At 35.3% G+C, this 22,805-nt stretch overlaps 2 protein-coding genes across 11 annotated transcripts; one reads left to right on the forward strand and one right to left on the reverse strand.

Moving 5' to 3' along the window:
* The first annotated feature begins 1,572 nt into the window (after positions 1 to 1,572).
* Positions 1,573 to 21,863, forward strand: LOC110833139 (solute carrier family 22 member 1). 8 transcript variants are annotated; one of them, XR_015533999.1, is made up of 12 exons: positions 1,573 to 2,031; positions 2,546 to 2,757; positions 3,357 to 3,460; positions 4,178 to 4,332; positions 5,300 to 5,471; positions 5,788 to 6,066; positions 7,131 to 7,378; positions 7,839 to 8,017; positions 9,392 to 9,555; positions 10,922 to 11,051; positions 18,412 to 19,387; positions 19,903 to 21,863. XR_015533999.1 is itself a non-coding variant. In XM_087344554.1 (11 exons), exons 1-10 carry the CDS (start codon positions 1,773 to 1,775, stop codon positions 11,007 to 11,009), a joined length of 1,860 nt encoding a protein of 619 aa, XP_087200680.1. In that variant the 5' UTR covers positions 1,573 to 1,772; the 3' UTR covers positions 11,010 to 11,051; positions 18,412 to 21,863. The 8 variants fall into 8 exon arrangements, 7 of the variants coding, with proteins under 7 accessions (XP_087200680.1, XP_087200664.1, XP_021926515.1 ...); XM_087344554.1 differs by having other exon boundaries at positions 18,412 to 21,863; XM_087344538.1 differs by lacking the exons at positions 18,412 to 19,387; positions 19,903 to 21,863 and adding an exon at positions 13,582 to 16,918.
* LOC110833141 (uncharacterized) lies at positions 11,600 to 21,727 on the reverse strand. Of its 3 annotated transcripts, none has more exons than XM_022070833.2 (8): positions 21,579 to 21,727; positions 21,364 to 21,496; positions 21,020 to 21,262; positions 19,929 to 20,388; positions 19,243 to 19,365; positions 18,432 to 18,582; positions 16,436 to 16,601; positions 11,600 to 15,898 (listed from the first exon to the last, which is right to left on the reverse strand). In XM_022070833.2, exons 1-8 carry the CDS (start codon positions 21,725 to 21,727, stop codon positions 15,698 to 15,700), a joined length of 1,626 nt encoding a protein of 541 aa, XP_021926525.1. In that variant the 3' UTR covers positions 11,600 to 15,697. The 3 variants fall into 3 exon arrangements, with proteins under 3 accessions (XP_021926525.1, XP_021926524.1, XP_021926526.1); XM_022070832.2 differs by having other exon boundaries at positions 18,432 to 18,624; XM_022070834.2 differs by lacking the exon at positions 21,020 to 21,262 and having other exon boundaries at positions 18,432 to 18,624.
* Positions 21,864 to 22,805: the final 942 nt, after the last annotated feature.

Below are 22,805 nucleotides of genomic sequence, written 5' to 3' on the forward strand. Positions count from 1 at the left end.
TCTCTTTAGACCATCATCCAGCATAATTTCTGCCCCATATTTATTTGTCGGCATGAATGAATTTTTTAAATTCCTCACGAGAATGTAAAAATGTACACTTCCCTCAGGTTTACAAAAATGGTACTGTCATACGGCGAAATGTAGGTCGTCATGCGATAGCTGAAATGTAATAACAATTTAGGAATTCATAACGTTATTGGATATCATTTGGGGCAGAATGAAGATTTTAAACAAATGTATGAGGGCAGCACCTAAAAATGCCCATATTTTGTGATAAAACAGAACTAGGCTGAACTGTATTCAATTGATGGGATTAACAGGGTTCAAGAATTTAAGTAAGGGCGAAGTGGAATGTGTTAACAAGTTTAAGTAATGACGTCTCCTACTGCAATTAAGGTCTTTGTAGTGTCTTGTTGATGCTAGCGTGTTTGCTTTTGTATTGTGCATAGCGTGGTCACTCGGAACATTTATCAACGAGATGCTTCCGGCTGTTCCACATTAACAGGACAACCAAACTTGAACTCAAAATGATCGAAAGTTTTGAGAGAATCCTTTAAATGGTACCGGCATCTGTAAAGAACGAATTAGGATTTTCATTTGTAAGAGACTGATATTACTGGATAATAGTGTACAAAAATTATTTCCTTCATCTCTTTAACACAGTGGAGGAACTGGATTATAATTATTCAATAATACGTATATTTATCATATACTTAGAAAATTAGGACATAATATTTGCGATTGTTTCTTCCTTTTTACGTTGTAATTTATAATTATCAGAACAAGTTAATTTTGATACTGGGGCCTTTCAAAAGCGAATCAAACAGTCGGGTTTGCTTTGTCATTTTAAACAAAATAGTACACAGTAACAATATTTGATGTAACTAGAATGTGATTTAAATCGTAGTGATATACTTGTTTTGATGAATTATAATTATTTAACAGCATTCCGCTGCTTAAATTATAATCAAAAGTGAGAATGATTATGAGTGATGAATTATTTTCTTTCAATGCATTATTCCGCCGGAATTTGTCTGTAATAAATAAGGATAACCACGCGAATCCCAAGGAAAACGGTCGTCCTAGTAGAGTTTCTAAGCGGATACCTCCCGAACAAAATCGGGCTCTCTACCGATGAGTCAAACCAGTGCAATTAAAAAATGACATTGAAGACCTTTCAACTGGCCTTCACGCCTTATGAGCAAAAACATTAACACAAAACCGATATACATTATGTGAGAAACCGTATTAATATGTCGAGTTGCTGCTACTGGCCTATTTTTCTAACGTGTTCAAGAATCCTTAAGGAATTTTTGATAACGAAATACACGAGTACTACTTTCAGAATGAAGTGCTATACACGCAAGCCCTGATAAATTCTGTTTAATTCATTATCAAACTAAGGGAATTTATCGTATTTTACATTCGGATGAATGGTTACTTGTATATTAGTCTACAGTATGATGCTCCATTTTTCACAACGACGCTGCTGTACCTTTGTCATCATCCTTGACAATGTTCCTTCTGCCCACAGCTGAACTTGAAACAGTCGCCACTGCAATAGTTTTAGTAACGGCTATTATCACGATACGTTCGCCCAATTAAGCACTCTAATTAACTAGTCATCTCCGTGACGTAATCAGAAGCCGCTTTTGCGTTTTCCACATGAAATCGACGCCAATGTGACAGCAAGACAGCTGCATGCGTTGCTATTACACAATTTGAGGACTATAAAACGCCTTGGCTCTCTGTCTTATCCGTAACCATCAAGTATGGATTCGGCAGTAAATGTCGATGTGGAAGGAGGATTCCTGCAGAAAATTGGAGGATTTGGAATATATCAAAAAATTTTGTGTGTTGTGGTAGTAGGTACAATAAATGGACTTTGTGCTCTATCGTTGGCTACACAGCTATTTTCTTTAGTGACACCCGATCACTGGTGTTGGAACTCCGACGTTGCAGCTCTTGAAGAACAGCTACCATTAACACGCGAGAATACCAAGAAATTCAGTATACCAGTAGTACCAACAGGTCAGTTCATGACCTCAATGTTTTCGCGTGTTAGCCCTGAAGATGGATTCAGTATGTACCCCCGAAACGTTTTAATCCACATATACTTGCAAGTGCACACGGAATTACAATCGAAACTTAGGGCAGCAGTTGGTAACACGTGTAGTTTGACCTTAGCAGTCTGTTGAATAATAGTAATCTGTGAAATTTCAAGTTCTCGCAGCGGCGAATATGAAGATGGCTGTCGTCTGGGTTGTAGCGCCGTGTAAACTGATAGAAGTTTACTAGCGTTTCAGGGGTTGTTGCTGCCACCATAATTACGGCCGTCCTGACAGAATAATTATATATTCCTGTCATGCTAGGTTGGCGTGTAGTGCTAAGTTTTCTTCACTGCTGCATTCTAGAAAACTTGCTGTATTTTTACGATTTGGTTAACATTCTGAGCATGGATCACCTAGCTCCAGAGTGAATCAAGTGGCTTTTAGACAAATTTATTTATGAAGAAACGTTATTGAGTGTACCATTTGTGTGTCAGGACACCTGCCATGGACTGCAGACGCTTCTCTATTGTCCTTCAGCCAGTGCCAGCGCTACGATGGAGACCTTGTGGGTGCATATGTCAGCTGGGTTGCTGCAAAGAAACCAGCTAGTTATATCCCTGTGACACCTGAAAATGAGAAATACCCAGTACGTGGGTGTGACCAAGGTTGGATCTTCAATCATACATTCCATACCCTGACAAGCGAGGTGAGTAATAATTCTTTTATGGATTCATGAGGGACATCCATATATGATCTTGTAAAATGAAGCCCATATGATGCTCAAATGCCAGTCTAATAATTTTCCAACTTCATTAAGCATTATTGAAAAGTTTTCCTTCTGTCATAATGGAATGAGGGCATAAAGGTAAGCAAATTTGTGTAATCTATTTCAGTTCATCTGACTCCATTCTGTGTTTCAATGAGATCACTACACTCTGGATGCATCAAAATCTGTTAAAAATTAGAAAATTGGAGGACACTTGTGGAATTTTCAGAACTGTAACTTCATTTCAAATATCAAATTATTATATATGTCCCTTGATGTCATTCTCCATTTATTATTGCTAGGATAAAATTAAATGTTTAAATTTTAAGCAACATAAATTACTGGATCAGTGTGAATTACAGTTCTGTACATACTAATAAAATTGTCTGTGCTGTGTCCCAAGAAATGATGTGGCCTGTGCCAAAATTTCAAATTATATAATTGGAAATATAACATACTAATTCATATCTCTAGAAAATAATTACTGAAATTAAAATGTGAGAAATGAAGTTTAAATTAGTGCTCCTTTATTTTCTCAGAACAATTGGGTGTGCAACTTCAAGTGGAAAGCATACACACTCCACACTGCCTTCTGGTTAGGAGCCTCAGTTGGTGTATGTGTTTGTGGTCATATAGCTAACAGGTATTCATTAAGACTATTATATAAGAGCATTTATGAGTTAAGAATGCTTTCATATTTGAAATTTTGGAATATTAGATCTAAAGAAAATGTAACACAGTTAGCAGTTTCAAGTATCATTCTCAACTAAGTGTGCAGATTGACTGACCCACAAGACCGATGAGCTAGTTAAAACTTTCAATCTGTGTTTCATTCCACTTGCCTTACTGTTTTTCTTATTCTTTATTGTGTGTCTTGCTGCAAATACTGTGTTTTGGCTTATCAGTTGCCACACTGAAACAGTTACAATATATTAACAGAGCTACTATGATATTAAAGGCATTCATGTAATATTCCCTACTTTATATACAATTTTTCTTCTGTAATGATTTCATTCATCTGAAGTGAATGATTATGTACATTTGAAATTTTAAAAATGGACAAAAGTGATTCTTAGACCTGACTGTGTTCCTATGGGTTGTTACACTATATGGACTCTGAGGTAGATACCAGTGTTGTGGAAAAACACACTGTCTCCATCTTCAGGACTGAAGTTTGTTTCTCTGAAACCTTGATATCTACCTGTGAGTCCACACAGCATTTCAACCGAGATAATAATAATAATAAATCAGTGGGATACTCTAGATCTCAAAGCTCATGATGCATACACCTGTATAACTTTACCACCAGGAGTCTGTAAATCACTTGTTTTCACCATGTTGTGTTGTATTTGTTTTATAGCTGTGGAAGACGCATTTCTCTGATAGTGGGGATGCTTCTATGTTTTCTTGGAGGAGCTGCAACTTTACTAGCATCAGGAGTTTTATTGCTTTTCATTTCAAGATTTGTAGTTGGTTTAGGTCATCTTACTACCAGCTATTTGGCACTATTATTAGGTATGTTCTTTTATCATGTACATAGGCAATCTTTTAGTTGCCAGTTATAATGCACATTACCTGTGATATTTCCACAGTACTCATCCAATTTAGTTATGAGTTTTATCACTGACATAATTATACCATGTAACCAGAATGGACAATACAAATACACACTGATCTGTATATTTCAAAGGTTACATAAAAATCAGTCTGTGTGTATTGTTTTTTTGAACCTAACACAGACTAATCACTCTTCATACAAATATGTCACCATCTTTGTGGGAATTGCTGTAACAGTTATATGTGTTCCTATACAAAATGATTATTCTGATACATTAACATTATGAGTATTGTGCATTCCACAGTCTAAAGTATCTATGTGGTATATGTTCCACTTTCAAACCACGAAGTCCATTAAAATGCCATTCTTATTAGAGTTGCCATTGTCAGACTGAAAGTTGAAAATTTTTGCATAGCCATCTTGTTGTTTTATAAGGAAATTTGTTTTTCAAGAAATATTTCCATTTTACTGATTTTACCGAGAAAATTTCATAGGTCTATACTTTGTGTGCAAATCCCAGTATAATTATTTTGGTTTGCTTCTGTTAACCTAATAACTCAAGAGTTCATTACTTAACTGACATGGTGTCATACCTCTTTTAAAATTATACACCACACTTGATGAAAAAGGCTTTCTCCTGGAAGTGCACCCAAAAGTGCTTCTGAAGGCACCAAGCTGCTTGTGAATGTACACTTAGTGACCCCTGGAATAGGGTGGTTGATTATAAGCTGCAGTATCCCAAGGATCTTAGACTTTCATGCCATGCCACATGGTTATTATTGTAGATAAGATCAATTTATGGACATCTCAAAATGTTTATTCAGTAATTAATGTAAGTATAGAATCACGTGAGTTTATTTGAAATAATGATAGTTGTGAAAAGCACATACCTAATGGTAGTTCCAATGTTTGTTTCTTTTAAAGTTCTAGAATTTTGCGATGAGAAATATCGAGTTTTCCCACTGTTTATTATGATGATGGCTCATACTACAGCTACATTAATGTCCCCTTGGATAGCCCATGTTGTAACATCCTGGTGGTGGCTCACTCTAGTTCCAACAACATTATCAGCGACTATATTCATCATGCTAACAAGGTGAGTCCAGTGCATGTGTATCCATCATGTACACTGTTGTTTGTTTCTTTCTGTACTTAAGCAGAACATAACTAAATACATGTAGTCATTTGTTTTAGCATTCATTGTGACAAAAAATTTAAATGTGTGCTAGTTCAGATTCATCATGCATCGTAGCCATCAACTTCTATCCAGTTACTGATGTGTTTAGATGTACTTCTACATTGATTTGCAGTACAGTTGATGAATTGAGATAAGTAGGAAATGTTATATGATGTTGAATTTTCTATATCATGTTCCAGTCAGATGTAAAATCATACTTTTCCTGAATTTCTAGAGTTGTTCCCGAGTCTCCATGGTGGATGTTTATCAAAGGTGATCATGAAAATGCAGTTCATTTACTCCAGAGTATCGCTAAGGTCAACAGAAAAGAACCTTTATATCTAAATCACAAATCTCTGATGGAGTGTTACAACTTCTGGGTGGGGAATCACAGAAATATGAAGTTATGCCATTTACAGAGCAACTGCAGCAGTAGAAATGATCTGTTGAAGTCTGAAAATATGCACTGCTATTCCTGCAGGAAACAGTTCCGCATTATAAAAAACATACTATGGTAGGCTTTTATCTTAAACTGTTTCTGCTTTGTAGCTAATTCATTTGTATTTTACCATAATTCCAGGCAAATCATATTTATCTGGGACCTCAAATCATGGCTGGGTCCATAGTGTAATGACATTTTTCAGCTCCTCTTCAGGCCTAAATTCATACAGTGCCCAACTTCAACATTATATCTCACAAATATAATTTAATTTGAATCTGCTAGTGGAAATATTGTGAATAAAAGTGAGTCAGTAAATAGAATAACTGTCTGTTTATAATTCTTGCTAGCCTCACATGAGAATTCAAATGAAACATGTTCTCGGAGTCGCTACTGAATATGGATGGTCAGTCATGTGGCTGTGTGCATAACACATCAGTATTTGATTATAAGCTGTGCAACAGAATAGACACATTAAAGAAGATTGGATGGTGTGACACAGTTAAATGCTAGCATTCCTTGTGCAGAATCTGTCCAAACAGGACTAGAGCTCTCATTTAGTTCCTTGGTACGTACGTTTGTCAATCATCAATGCTTAGTGCTAATGTTGAATTCTCTTGAGACCTTCATTCAAATCATCAAGAGAACATATCCTGGCATGCTTATGCGACATGTCACTCAACAGTGCCTATTCCCACATGGCCTTCACTGTACAGGACAATTCTGTGCTTCATGTGCTGGAAGGGGTAGTACCATCCCCCAAGAAAGCTCTAAACGGCCATAGATTTTGATTAGACAGAGACAACAAGGCCACAGTGGTATAGTGGTTACAGCTACAGCCCAGGGACATGTGTATGGAGGAGATTAATCAGGTTATATGTTAGTGGGATGCTTGATTCAGTGTCCATGGGGTGTGTCTTAGCAGTCTCTACTTATTTGCCCAGAGCAACCCCTGAACAGGTTTAATTTGAACAATCTTCATATATTGTGTGTGTGTGCATGCACATGCATATTTGAAGGAAAGTAGATGACAGAAATTGTTTTAATTTAAACTGCTGTTAGTATAAATAAATTTCATGTAACATAATTACAGCATTAGTCCCCACTACATTTCAATTTAAGATATTTTCTGTTGACAGGGTGCTGTGTGGTTTGTGTTATCACGGAAATTATTACACTTCTCTGAACTTGGTAACTACGGCTCTTGGCAGAAGATCAAATCCTTCAGATATCTTTGTCTCCTACTGGTATGCTGCCTTGATGGAGATTCCAATCTGGATATTGCCCTTCATTCTACAGTCACATATTAAAATTTATCAAGTGGTACTTACAGTCTCTCTCATGTGTGCAGCTATTTTAAGCATTTGCTATGCCATATTACCTACAGGTAAGTCAAAGACATGGAACCCAAAGTGTAAATACACTATCTGTGATACTGCCTGGTATATGATCTTGTTGTGTGTTAATTTTTATGGTATTTCTGTTTCTGTCTCATAACTTAACACCATTGGTATAGACCAGTAAGTGACATGTTATGTTCAGTTTTCTGTCATCTCTGATTTTCCTAGTTTTCTAATGTATTCTAAAATGAAGTTGCAGAGCACTGAACTAATTACTCAGTAATAATATATTGACATTTGGGTGATGGTTCATCATACAGAGAACATCATAGGAAGGTGAGGTCTTCTAGTAATTTTCACATTGTTGCCCTTATATCCCAATGCTAGTATCACTAAATATAGAATAAATAAAGTTCCTTTCAATTGACATGTCCACATAAACATTATTTAATTACATAACTTTATGACACATTATGTTATAAATTTATTATTTCAGTTGTTTTGCAGGATATATTATATTAAGCCTAACGCTTGGTTTAATGACCAGATTTGCAGTGACAGTAGCATATTATACAATGGTCCAAAGACGTTGGGAAAGGATCAACATTTTTGACAAAATTTCTACAGCCAATACAGAAAGTCCATTGGTCTTAGCTGTTGCCATTGTTCCTGGCATTGTTTATATGGTAAGTAAAAGTCACTTAATATTGACTGAAAATATGTACTTATTCTTAAAATGTATCTGTATTCTGCCAGGATATAAGTACATACATTTTTCCATTGTCAGTTCTGAGAACAGTGCTGCAAACTGAGCATATTCATTTCTGCAACTTAGAATCTGAGTTGGTAAATCATGGGGAGAAGACACTTTTAAACATAAGCAATCATTTTGTATATTCTTTTTTAGTAAATTAAAGTATCCACCATGAAAGTAACATGTTTTTCTTAACAGGGATAATTTTTCAGAATGTGGGTTTAAAAATAATTCATCAAAAATTAAATTTATCTCAGCCATGCAATTCAGACTATTACAGTGAGCATTTCTGAGCCATATGTGTAATACCTGAGAGGCAGCTAGGAATAGCAAGGTCCCTGTGTACATCATAATACTGTGTTTCTCATATACAGTTGCACACTACATTATTATAAGAAGTTTAACTTCTCTTTGCACTCATCTTTCATAAGCATCTGAAAGATATGTTAACACTTTGTAGTCCAATGTATATGATTCAAGAAGCTCCACCAGGTACAACTTCCTTTGGCACTGTTAATATTGGATCATTTTATTAAAGCAATTATCTGCATGAAAGATTAAAAGAAACAAAACATTCAGAATGTGTGACAACTCACAGGTATCAATATGGGTTAGGTCTGTATAAAGACTGTCATGGCTAGTTTGTCTGATCAATGAGTTATTTAAACACTGATTAGTCTCTGTAGTCAGTTAATCAAATTAATTAATCCTCGTGCCATGTAAGCAGAAAATATTAACATGCTGACAGTGTCTGAAAATCATCCAAATTAACTGGGCAGATGGCATCAGGATGCAGTGAATTTAACTTAATAGTATGGCAGAGACCTTATGCCATTTACCTTTATTGGTCATCACAGTTATGTGCAGCTGAGCTTATTCCAGAGTTAAAACACCAACACCAGCCCTGTAATACAGGATTTAAATCTGCTATTTCCATACGGTATAATATTAATCTTGGAATACAAATTAAAGCTTTAAATGTTACATATATAGTTACTGTGCTCATGGTAACAATAAGCAGATGCTTACTGTTATAATTTATTTAGCCAAAAATATTTAAATTCAAACTTTAATACTCAACAGTGTTTATCCATTTGCTCTGTGTTGTGTAACCGGAAAGAATTCTGAGGCTACTGTCATACATCAAATTTCATAATGTATTTCTAATTTTCACTGCAGATATCTATTAATCAGTTAATTAATTAATGGTAAAGGAGTGATTATAATGTTGACAGGTGTAATACACATACATATGATCAGTAGTAGGCATCAATAATTTGTTCCTCTTTCTGACTTATTTTTCTAGGGCGAATATTATTCTCAGTTACCATCATTAATATTTGGCATAATTGCTTCAATCGCAGCTGTTACATCTCTCTTTCTGCCAGAATACATGGTTATATTTAAAGAAGTTTATCAGTATGATTCACTGCAAAGGCTGAGAATAGTACTGTTTAGAAAGCACAGAAGGTAAGTAGATTATTACTACTATAGTTGTAATGATAGGTGTGTTTTAATCACTGACTTCTGTCAATTTTATGTTGGGTTTGAAGCTGGCCAATGAAATACAAAAAAGTTAAGGAAATGGTATGAGATCCTGTAGATCCATGTTAGGTACAGCTGCTGCTGCATGGGTAAGTAGTTCAGTAGTTCCTTGAATGAAATACACAATGCTAAGCATATTAATATATTATTTTAGACTTAATATGATTACTGTAGATGGGTGGGGCATACAGCATGTATGGAAGAGACTGCAAAATGTTAGTTCAAAAAGCTGAAGGGATGAGACAATCTGGGAGACTTAGGCACAGTCGAGAGGATAACATTAAAATGGATCTTAGGAAAAAAGGGTCAGAGGATATGAACTGGATTCATTTGATTCAGGATAGTGTGCAACAGTGGGCTGTTGTAAACATGGTAATGAATGTTCAAATTCCATAAAAGGCAGGAACTTATTGTTCAGGGAGGAGCCTGTTCCAGAAACTTAGGCTCTTATTAAGAGAGAAGGGCAAGTAATCTGTAACATTGGGAGTATTATGTAACAGACAACAGTAAAAATGGGCACATACATGAGGTGGATGAGCCTACCAGAATATGCAGCCTTTGTTAAAGTTAAAATATAACTAAGCCCAAATTTGACTTAGATGACTGTCTTCTGGGATGCTGGCCACATAGTCTGGTGGAAGGTCACCATTATTTCAGAGGCGCTTGCTGCTTCTCTGATGGTGTAAACAGTAAGCACTTCTGAAACATTGAGTAAATTCTACCAGACTGCACAGTGCAACTTCCCAGAAGACAGTCATCTTCATATTTGCTACTGTGAAAACCCAGAAATCTCACCAAATTTAACATAGCTGGACACACATTAACTTCCTTCTCTCTCTTTAGTCATTTGAGAAAAAGGGTTGATTAAAAAGCCACCTGCATCTATAGCTGTCTAACCATATTTCATCAATCTGAACTTTATCCCAGTTTTTCCTCTACTTTCAGTGTCATGTTCCACCTGATTTGGCCAACATATCAAAAGTTTGCTGAGGCAGTTTCAGGTGCTGAACACAATTTAAACGTATGCCAATAGTTTGCTGGATCTTCAGCCAACATTTCAGGGTTTCTATCATGCCTTTGCAGTTACTGACATAAAGATAACTATTAATTTCTCTCCTAGCCAGTTTATATCACTTAATTCTTTCTTTCCATTTCAAATTTTATCTTGGAAAATCTGAGAAACATGTAATGAAGGTAATGGTGCAAGACTTCTGTGTGTAATGTTTCACTTTAATATAAGACATCACTTTATTGATGTGAATAATGGAAATTGTTAAATGTCATATTTCAGGCCTTTTACATCATCAGCAGAGAACCAAAGTGAAGATGCAATACATGTAGCTTCTACAGTGCCCTACAATCCTTTGGAGTCTTCATGACTGAATGCAGGTTATTTTCTGCATAATGGATACAATATTACAGTCAGTATTATATTTTCAGTTGCCTATTCATAACTAAATATACTTATGAACAAATGTTAGCTTCGTTCAACAATCACATAAAATTTTCAGTTCTCAGGTGTCTAACATGTACCAACTCCATGGAGCAGAATCCTCGAGAAGCTAATAGTATTCTCAGCTAGTCAATATATTCCCCACATTTTTATAGAACCTTAAAGTTAATTTCTGCCCACCGCTCCCTATCCTGAGCCAGAATAATCCAATTCACACTCCCCCACGAATAAGATTAATTTTAATATTAGCTTAACATGTTTCATGTATAATAGAAATTTTCAACTTGGCAGCCACAATTTTTCTCATGAAAGATGATTAAATTAATACATTTTGTGAGCCCTAAGAATAAGGTATAATGGCCACTACAGTAAATAATCCAATGTAAACATTTTAATAACAAAAACATCATAAAGCAAAGAAGCAAGGAAAACATGGGGATCTGGGTTGAAATTTGTGTATTTTATAATTACAGCTGTGGACAAAGTAAGAGTTGCACTTACCAGAGAAAAGGCATGTGAGATTTTAACACATTCATGTTCTTTTATCTTGTTTGTAAAACTCGGGTCATAATCAAAGCTCTTTCTAGAAACAAAGATTAACAGAGAACAGATTACACTGATCTTCCCACATAACCATTCCTGTATTATTATTTTTTTGCACACTCACCAAGTGCTATTAATCTTTTCTGTTATTCAATATAATGTTTCCCTTTTTAATTATAACATTTGAACACATCAACATGACAACAAATGTAATAGCATAAATATATCTAATAACATTAGAGTACTAACTATTATAACATTAATAAGAATAATGTCTTACAACCTCAGAGCCTTAGAATTTAATATGGAGCAGCCAACTTCTCAAAATGAAAGTGATGTTCATGTAAAATGAGATCAAATGTATTCCTTAAATTTGTTTAAACATTCTTTATACAGCAGCACATAGGTAAGAACCTAACTGTGATGTTGCCATTTCAAAAATCCATAACTTGCTTATTTTTCATACTATATCTACTGTAAGAAAGTAAATGAAATTGCCATGAAAACAAGAGCTTGCAGAAACACAAGTACAGAAGGCACAATGAAAATTACACTGCATCTTTCTTACACACTTTAATTAGGTAAGTTGCAAGAATTCTACAGAAATATTTCTATGAGCAAACGAAACAGGATAAAACTATAATAAATATTCTACCTTACAAATTTCCATATAATGAAAGGCTTCTGTGAAACCTGCAGATGTCTGTTTTGTCCGTGTACTGTAATTCTGCAGTATTTCATAATCACAATATATTTTTAGTGGCTGAGATGGGTCACCCAACCACCTATGATTGTGGTAAGCATAATTCCTCACAGTTGTGAACTAAAACTATGTGCAAGTTAAGAGGAACAAAAATGCAGTGAATATGTTTATTTTGTCAATTATGGTCTTCTGGGTAAGAATCTGAATGTGGTGCTTCTCTGAAATTCTGTTAACCACCTACAAGACTACATAGCATGACAACCCAGAAGACCACAATTGACAAAATGAACATATTCACTGCTCTTAGAACTTCAGAATATATGTTCATTTATGACTAATGCAGGAAGCAAAGGTATTAAAATTCCATAAACAAAACAAACAGCGACTATACAGTCATATTTTAAAATGAGCCTATACAATCTTAACATCAATCCAAAATGGTAGACTTTCTTTTACATGAAGAAATAGAAATACATAATGTACCATTTTAGTACAGGAAAACACATGCTAGCTAATGAAAACCTAGTCGATTTAGTGGTGCAATTTTCAAAATATTATGTTCTCTATGACAGCTACTCAGAGAAAAGTAAAAGGTTGATTTACTTTAATTTCATTTTGCATAAACATCACTAGGACCTCAAATTACAACTTTACAAAAGTGAACTACATATCTATATTAAATTCTCACTAATTTGCTGTTGGCTAGTAATCGTATTAAAAGATTAATCTTTACTCCTTAATAAATATTCAAGGTAACCACTTATCATTTTAATTAATTATATAACTGGCACAATGCATTTAGTGAATTCAAAGAGATCATGAATAAAATGATAATATTAATTAAATCACAATTTATAGGATATAACAAGAATATACATATGATTGTCTAGACTCAAAACTATTAAGTGTTTTGTCTCTTTACTGTTGAATTACAAAATGTAATGGTTACCAGTATGTCTTAATTTTATTGCCAGCAATAAAATTATTCAAGATTCATCAATCTCATTTACTTATTAAGAAACCTTGAAGGAGTCAAATGCATTATGCTGTATAGGACTGTTTTTCTAATATTAAAATTGTCTTAATTTTTATCTGTGATTCAGGACTAGTTACATGTCATATGTTATGTTAACACTTATTGCAACAAAGTAAACTTGAACAGTGTATAAGTGTACTGAAACTATTCTGTAGTATACCTAATAACAGAAACTCAACAGGCAATATATTTTTTTAAATGGAAACAAGTTAACAGGAGCATCTACCAAAGAGAAGTTCACAGGAATATGAACTTCACAAACAATGCACAGAACTTCCTACAAAAATGTTTCAGTACAAATTATTGATTGTACATGATAATCACTAAACAGTAATACATTTCATTTTTAAGCACTCTTCAGGGAGGCAAGAAATTAATGAAACTGACCATTATGATAAAACATAAGAGATACATAAGTTTCATGCAATAGGAAAATTATCTAAGTTATCAAGTAAAACTGGAGGGGGAAGGGGGGTCAAGCAGAACAATGTTTTATAATACACACCCATTTCTAAAATACAAGATCCTACCACCAGCTTTTAGGTCAGGCCTCATTACAAGATCTTATGTAAGTGTGATATAACACATACTACTACAAACTTGAAGGGCTCTCTTCAATAACTTATACAATGAAACACTGACACAATATCAATTAGGGAAAATTTGAAATTTTCAAAATACTTATTTTATTTACCATCTAAGTCCAAATATAAATGTATGGTATTTTATTACAAAAATCTTATTAATGAAAATTACAATTCAATATATAGAAACTGAGTGCCCTTGGTACATACTGTAGATAATCATACACTTTTCAAAGTGTATAATAAAATAACAGTTTTCAAAAGTTTGCTGATTACAGAGAATTTTCATCTACTCTTGGTTTGTTGTGTGAGGTGCATAAGATAGAATAAGAAAGAAAAAGGTGTTCCTCACTGGATTACACATATTTCCCAGATACATTTATTGCAAGTTGCAAGTCTCCCTGATGTTCACTTATTGCAGATACAAATCTACAGATATTATGCTGTACAGAAATATTATTGTTAATTTTTTTTAATATATGCCATGTTAAAAAATGTTTCAAATACAATTTACATAATTAAACTTATTTGTTGTCAGGACTTTTTCCATTGTCTGTTTTTTAAAATTCACGACGATGGAAAAAGTCCTGACAACAAATAATTTTAAGTGTGAACTACCGTCGTCAAAACCCTTTAGAATTGAACAATTTACATATGTCAGTTATATCTTGTATGTATATGACATGATGTACCAGTTTTTAATGTTGAATTATTTTTTAAAAGTGTAATCAATTTCAACTTGACTTTGATATAGAGTAATGGACTAGTACAGACCAACATGAACTTAGTTGAAAATGTGTAGTTGTAGACTCCCAAGTACCAGATTTCACTAAAATCTGTTGAAGTAGTTTCAGAGATAAAATACAGGGGTGGAGAGGCAGATGGACATGACATTCATTCTGTGCACTTTATTTAAAGGACACATAAAAACATGTGACCATGAACAATGAAATTTACAATACACAGACATCAAATAGAAAGATTACACATATTTCATGAATAATTTGATGAAACCACAAAATGAATTAAAATTACAGTGACAGCTCATTTTCCAGTACGAGAAAGTGTAGAGCAAAGAAAGAAAACAAAAATAAAAAGTAGTCTTGTCCCAGACATCTGACTGCAAACATGGAAGCATATATCATGTATTTAAAATAAGAAATGTTTTACTTTCAAGAATTAAATCTAGAATTAAGATTGATAAACCCTCTAAACAAAAGATGTGTAAGAGTTTGTCCCATTAAATATTACATACAAAGGAACCTTGTACCTACCTTATGGTTGAATTTTCTTTGGACATGTCCATTATCTGACAAAATATAAATATATACACAACATATCAAAGGCTGGCTCTGTTTCCATTTTTCTTCTGTGTAAACCAAACGTATTCTCTGTTGCTGCTGTATTATGTGATTGATTTCATCTGTCCTCAGGTTACATAAATTGATTTAAAGCTTCTGGTGCTGAGAGGAAAACAGGCAATGACGACTTTATTCCGCATCCTTTGCAATTCATCATTTTCAGTCATGCTACCATGTGACTCTGTAATACAATAATCAACCAATCATCTACCAGAAGGCAAGCACAGCAACCTCTGAAACACTGTGTATTTTATAAATATTATTCATACAACAGACAAAGCTAAAAGAAAATTCCCCCATACTAATATTAGACCGCTGTCACACACCTTTAAAATAACATTGTAGAATATGCATTTTCATTATTACTGATATAGTACAATTTGTTGTTCATTTTGAGCTACTGTAGTAAGTGTTAGTCATATCTGGCTGTGAGAATCTCTGTAGGCCATCTCCACTGTTGATGGAAATGGAGGTAGATGTGCTGATATCTGCTGCCTGGATGGTGTCTGTTGGTTCATTTGATTCTGGAAGCTTCATGAAAGTCAGGTCACTGCCACTCCACATAGAGTACAGATGTGCCCGAACCTCCTGTGAAAGCGGAGTTTTAGCATGTAGTACTACTTTTGCTTCACGACATTAGACAAAATGCACAGAAACATACATTCTACATTCAGTCATGTAGTAAAAATTCCAGGAACTTATGATGCTAATTTCCATCAAGCATGTATGTCTCTATACAGAGCATGGCATAAATTAGAAATAAGTAATTATAAAAGTTATGATTTATTTATATGTATAACACCCAAGTTTTGCACCATTATTGCACTGTATTTCTTAACACATAAAAGTTGCTGCATGCAAAATGTTTAAATTTATCATTTATCTCCACATTAAATTTCACATGGTTTATTATGTCTATAAAAATTATAATTAATTTTACCATGATGGTGCTTACTTCTTACCAATCATCAAACAAAATCGCTGAGATTTTATTTGATACAAGTGATGCCACTGGAAACAAGGCCCATATAATAACACAGTAATAATTATTAATGGTAGATACATCATAGAAATTACAACTGTGTAAGACTACTATGAAGAAACAAGAACAATACTGAAACTCACAGCCCCTCCTTCAGAACCTGTAGTGGATCGACTGTGTAATGAATGGCTTGATGAAGAGTCAGTTGAAGAACTGCTCTTCCTTGAAGCCAGAGTTCCAGCATCAAGTGCTGGAGGATAGAGGTCAAAACTCCTCTCACCACCAATGTGGCCTTCATGCTCACCCCACCTGTGGTACAAGACAGAAAGCATCTACAATCAATAACATGATCAATAAACAAACAACCTGCTGTATGAGATCTGAGGTTTTTATGATAGTGAAAATGTGGACTTCATATTGGTTAATACCTACAAAACTACATGGCATCACAGCCCAGAAAACCACAATCCACAGATAAGATACTTTCATATACATTTTTCCTGCAAGGACTTATTTACAGGCAGGAATGAATAAGAACCAAATCACAAATATGAAAACATACAGTGATTCAGTGTATAAAAAAGTACATAACATAAAGACATAATTCTTGTTGTGCCATTTTTTCATTACTTTTTTCAATTTGGTGAACATTCAGTGACACAAAGATATAATTTATAAATCTAAGTGAAGTTTGACTGTCTCTGGGGCCCACCCAGCCTCGTGTCCAATGGGTACCGGGGTCCTTTCCTGGGTGTAAAGCACAGCTGGGGCGTGATGCTGACCACTCACCCCCATCTAGTGCTGAGGTCAAGTATGAGTAGGAGCTATACCTCCTCTCTCCTCAAGCGCCTACATGGCGCATAGTGGGACAGCTTTACTTTTTAAGTGAAGTTTGAACTATGACTGACTGAAATGGTTTGGATTCATGTAAGCAGGATAGGGATGAGTGATGGCCTCTTGTGAACATGGCAGTGAACCTTTGGGGAATTTGACTACCTGACTAGCTTACTTATACTACGTATACTTATTCAGACCAGAACTCACTGAATTCTTTTGTGATCACCAGCAATTTGTGTGTTGATATCTATTATAGACATTTAATAGCATAATTTTTATTTCAGTTACAAATCCATAATCAGTACTATTTGGGATGTGATTCAGCAGGTTCATTGCCATATACACAATTGCAGAGGGCTGAACAAATCACCTTGGGAGTATTCCTCACTTTATTTTTTATGTTACTAGTTGTTTCACAATGACAGTATTCAGTGTAGTTTTCAATTTTCTCAATATATGGTTGAGAAAATTTATACAAGATCAGTTTCATAAATCTTCAGGTCTGAATGCAGCAGAGAGCAATTTGCTTTCTTATGAGCAGTGTAAATTACAATGAGATTTCTGTTTTTCTTAAAGTTCTGACTACTACAACAAAAAAATATGGTCATTATGCATTTGTAAGTTCTTGCAGCAATCTTTTATTTTTTATAACTGATGTAAACAATCTGTAGACAGAGGATAAATATGTTTGTTTCTTCTGGCACAATTAACATGTACTTGTGGATAAAAATATTTGTGATAATCAAAGCCTTTTCAACATGAAAGGTCAAGTAGTAATCTAATTTCTGCATTTAACTGACATTATATAAAATATGCAAGTACAATGGTACAGTACATACATGTAAATTTCAAGAAAAGTTATGAGCCAGTTGAAGATATACTTATTTATATTTTAAGGATTCAAAAATGTTGTCACATTAATTAATCATGCATACATGGAAATTACAGTAACATTTGTATAGGTAAATATGTCTACTGCATTTCCAGTTATAACAAGGGGCATATTATCTGACAGTTTTTAAATTTTCCTATGCAACTTATACTAAATCAAGAGGAACTGGAACGGAATGGACAAAAATATTCGTATGTGGTGGTAATTTATTATGTAAAAACATAAACATTATATAGAATGGTAATGGGATAATAAAACCAAATAATTCAGGAATTGGTCTAAAATAAGTGTAATTAAAACTAACACAACACATATGCAATTATGAAATGATAGACATACTTAATGAAACTGAAAATGTTAATGTTCTTTGTATAAACTTCACTCTATTAGTAATTCAGAAGCTGATTTACATGTGAGAGTGCGTGTCAGGGGCATGCCAGCTGGCACGATGGAGGTGCTGCTGAACTGCCAACGGCTGAGGTGAGCTGCTGCCACGCCGTGAAGGTCCACAACTGCCTCCTCTCTCATCTGACTGAACATTTTCGCTCCAACCTCCACATTCTGGAGATGGACCATCATATGGACAACTGGTTAGTGTAACTCCTGTAAAAAAATTCTTCTCAGTGGAACTGAAAATCAAACTAGTATGAGCTACTTAAAACTGGTAACCTCCCTACTTAAAGACAAAGTTGTTCCCGTACTTAACCACCATGCGAAGTCTTATGATGAAGTTGAGTGGTCATCTTTGTACTCTGCCTGCCTAACTTCCGAGGAGATAGCCACCACGTAGCAATTTGAAAGAAAGCCAGGTGGCCCTTACAGCCAGTCTGGAGGCAAAATGGCAAAGATAAAATGTAATCCCCTGCCACGAACTGAACCTGAATCATGAAGCCTGTAGTCATCCACTTTACTGACCGAGTTATTCTAGCTCATGCAGCCTTATTCTAAATGATATTCCACCAATGTTCCATATGCATCTGTAAACAAGCTGAAAACAAGAGGGTGGCTGCAGTACCAAAGGACTCAGTCTCATTCACTCCTGTCATCAATATCACCATCTCGTGTCAAAGTGTGTGAGAAGCACTGCGCTATTAAGTATACTTCTTATTTGCTATCTACCTGACATATTGTTACCTTTTTTGAGTTTTTGCTGTAATATTAGTAATTGGTCCAAAGAAATTTTGAATACCAGATGGAGGCAGCACATTGTAAAAGGCTCACCAGGAAGATGTTGGCTAGGATGATACAGCTGTGTGGAATGACTGACTCCGGGTCGACAAGACAACAGCTGAATGACTTCCTGAAGTTCTTCTTGGCTTGCAAGGGATGAATGCCACACTGAGTCTGCAAAGAACAAACCAGTTCAGTGAGTATGAACTGAAAAAATATAGCCAATCGGTGGCAGTGAAACATATACCCTGACCATCAACTGCCCCCCCCCCCAAATAAAAAGAAGAAAGAAAATGAAATATGATTAGTTTATACATCTTGTTTCTTAAAAAAATGCTGATTAATAGCAAGTTTGACATTCATACACATATCTGCCTTGTGTATGTTCAATTGAGTTATCTGGACTGTTCACTGTTGGAAAAGCATGTAAAACAGAAAATAGGTACTGAGAAACTTATATGGAAAAATTGAAATAATAGCAGTAGCATACCCTTTTCAATTATGCTGACTGACTACGTGGAGAAGAGGGCCTTCTTGAGAAGCTAACGGCTCAATTAAAGTACTGCATCTTCCCATTTATGCTCAAGTCTTCTAGTGGTCTCTACCCTTCAGGTTTTCCAACCAAAATTTTGTATGTACTTTCCATCTGTTAGTTTCCATCATCTCTGATTATTTAAGAATTTAATTTGTTACTGTGTCTTTATTGAAAAGCATACACATAAAGGAGCATGGCTTACCAGGAGTTGTAGACCGACTTCTGTCTTGTGAGCTTGCTGACGGAACAGCTAGTTTTGAGGGAGGGTTAAGTCGTCCATGCCAAGTACTATGATGGTCTGCCAATCTTGAACTTTCCCAAGGCATTGACCAGCGACGCATTGTACCATCATTTGTTTCACCTGAAACTTCCCCAGCTGCAGCTTCCGACCAGCGGCGCTGCGGGCCTTGCAAGGAACACAGTGGGAAATGAAGTGGGCTACGAACTGAGTGGTGAGTACCTACTGGTGGAGGAGGGGGGGGAGCAGGTTGGGCAAAACACTGTTGAACAATGCCAACAATGCATTCTGAATTGTGACGTGCTGGAGTTGCTTCATTCATCTGGCAGCAATTAGAATTAGCCATGGCTCCAAGAAAGTCACAACACGCAACACAGAACTGATAATGGAGATTAATGAAGGTCATAAGGCTTGCACAAATCACCTGTTGAATAAGAACATTTCAACATCATTAGAATTCGTTATTTATAGACACATTCTCTAAATCAGTGTTCTGCAACCAGTATGCCTCATAGTTGGAAGAAAAGCAATATCTAGTCTTTCATAATTAGAATCCGTAATATACACATTCATCACTGATAGATTTATTCAACATGTGTTATGTTTTGGTTTTTTATGCCTGCATATTAATGGGGCAAGGATTTATATGTAGACATATTTATGGTCATGTACAGTTTTGTAACCCCTTTTCAAGGTCAAAATTCTGTGGTGTGCTTTCATGTATCTTTGACAAAGTACAGTGTGTCGCAGGTGAAGAAAGTTTGCGGAACACTGCTCTAAATCAATGGTTCCTAAACTATACTCCCATGAAATATAAACAGGATCGTCATAATTTGTACTCTTCACCTAGGCTAATATTAAAGTGTTCATGGTGATGGAGGACGTAAGCATCTCTGAAACATTGGTCAATTTCTATGAGACTGCAGAGCACATCCAAGAAGAGTCATCTTCATACTTTTACTAATTTGGAAACTTCAACGTAACATCATTTCTAAATACAAGTTCTTTATACCTGAAAAAATTAATCAAACACTTCAGACAGGATGTGTACGCACCTGATTATGTTCATGCAACTTCTGAGAGTCTGTATCAATGTCACTTGCATTGTTCACTTCCTGAAGACTGGGTATCACCTGTGCCTTGACTACTGTGCTAGCATTTGTAGTAGCTTTGACTAGCTCTTCCCAGGTTGCCTGGCACTGAGTAGCCACTGCATGGCATGGGGAGGAAGTGTCCTGCACCAGTGTCCCCAGGCAGTGTGAAAGTCGTGAACCAGCACCACAAAGACCCGTCAACATCTACATGACATATACATTCTTCAGCATGAACTCAAAACATTGTTGTGTGTTCACATACTCCTTCTTCATAGTTACCTTAATTGATGCACTTGCCAACTTACCTGTAGGTAAGTTAACCAACCACTGAGGCATTCTGAAATCTCTTTGGGTGAAGCTGTCATTGAAGTAATACTGGAAGTCTTGTCTCCAAATCCTGAGGCTCCACTCCCAGCTTTATCACCTGCAACCTTGTGGCTATGATAAAAACATCCAGTTAGCGGAACTCTTTGTGATACATAAGGCATGATGAAGCAGCAGACATGTGTCTGTAGTATACCTTTCTTGAACTTGCGTTGTATGCAAAAGAGCTGATGATGGATGATCAACATTCATCTGACCTCGAACTCTACCAAGGCTGTAACTGGAACTACGTGCAGGAGGGGGCTTACTACGGCTGCATGTGAGGTTCTGTTTCATGTTAGCCATTGTATTGTTGAACTGTTACAGTTACTCTTTTCTTTTGGGCACATCTTCACCACCTACAAAATAATAACATGTATTAAATAACACCAAAAACTGTAATGCCTTATCTCAGAATTCTGAATAAAGGAACTGGATCAATGTTTTCTGTTAAATGAATACCTTCTGTACCATATTAAACTGCTTTCCATAGCAAAGATAGAAAGTGCAGCAAATGCTAGCAGACTCATTACAAAATTTTATACATGACAAAACACAAACTCATTTATCTACCATATTTTTCTGTGGTTGAGTGCAATACATGATGAATATCAGTAAGTCTGGGAATGGGAATTAACACCTAATAACTCAGACATCTTAGATTAAGTTGAAAGCAACAATAAAATGACTGAAACTGACCTGATAGTTGGTAATGAAACAGAAATCTCGTGTCACAAGAAGATAGAAGAAAATAGTACTGGAAAGCTTTTCAACACTGTGGCAACTATGGGACAGGAATATCCAAGTGAATCAGCAGAGTCTAACTCAATGTACTAAAATTTTTAACATGTAAGGGGATTAGCTTTTAGGTCTTTTTTCCCCATCACAAAGCCTATACACCTAAACAATAACCTAACATTACATAACTAATTTCAGAAAACGAAAGCACGCAAACTATTACCACATGCACGGCTTTTTACTGCATACATTACAAATGCATGCATGGAAATCTACAGTATATTAACATAGCAAGCAATAGCTTATTAATCTATAACTAGGAAGTAAAAATGATGGGGTAACAGAAAGTGCAAAAAGCGGTGCTTTTACCGTCCAACAAGATGCACGTATTTATTAGCACTTGTTTTACCTGCATACAATTTGTTTATTTATATTCACTTCGATGATTAACTGCATATATAAGTTTGTATATACATATATTTGTCACAATTCCAAACATTGGTGTTGCCAATTGAGAAAAATGTTTCTCCAAATACGTCTGTCACAAACATTTTATAAACTTTAAACTTTTTTTATTTTATACAACTATATTATTCTTAAGTCAAAATTTATATCGTCTAAGATCTTGCTTAACATTCTTTCGGAA

Source organism: Zootermopsis nevadensis, unplaced genomic scaffold (assembly GCF_977971745.1).
Source record: "Zootermopsis nevadensis isolate Lab colony 2312 unplaced genomic scaffold, Znev_1.0 Znev_ptg000001l, whole genome shotgun sequence".
Taxonomy (NCBI): Eukaryota; Metazoa; Arthropoda; class Insecta; order Blattodea; family Termopsidae; genus Zootermopsis; species Zootermopsis nevadensis.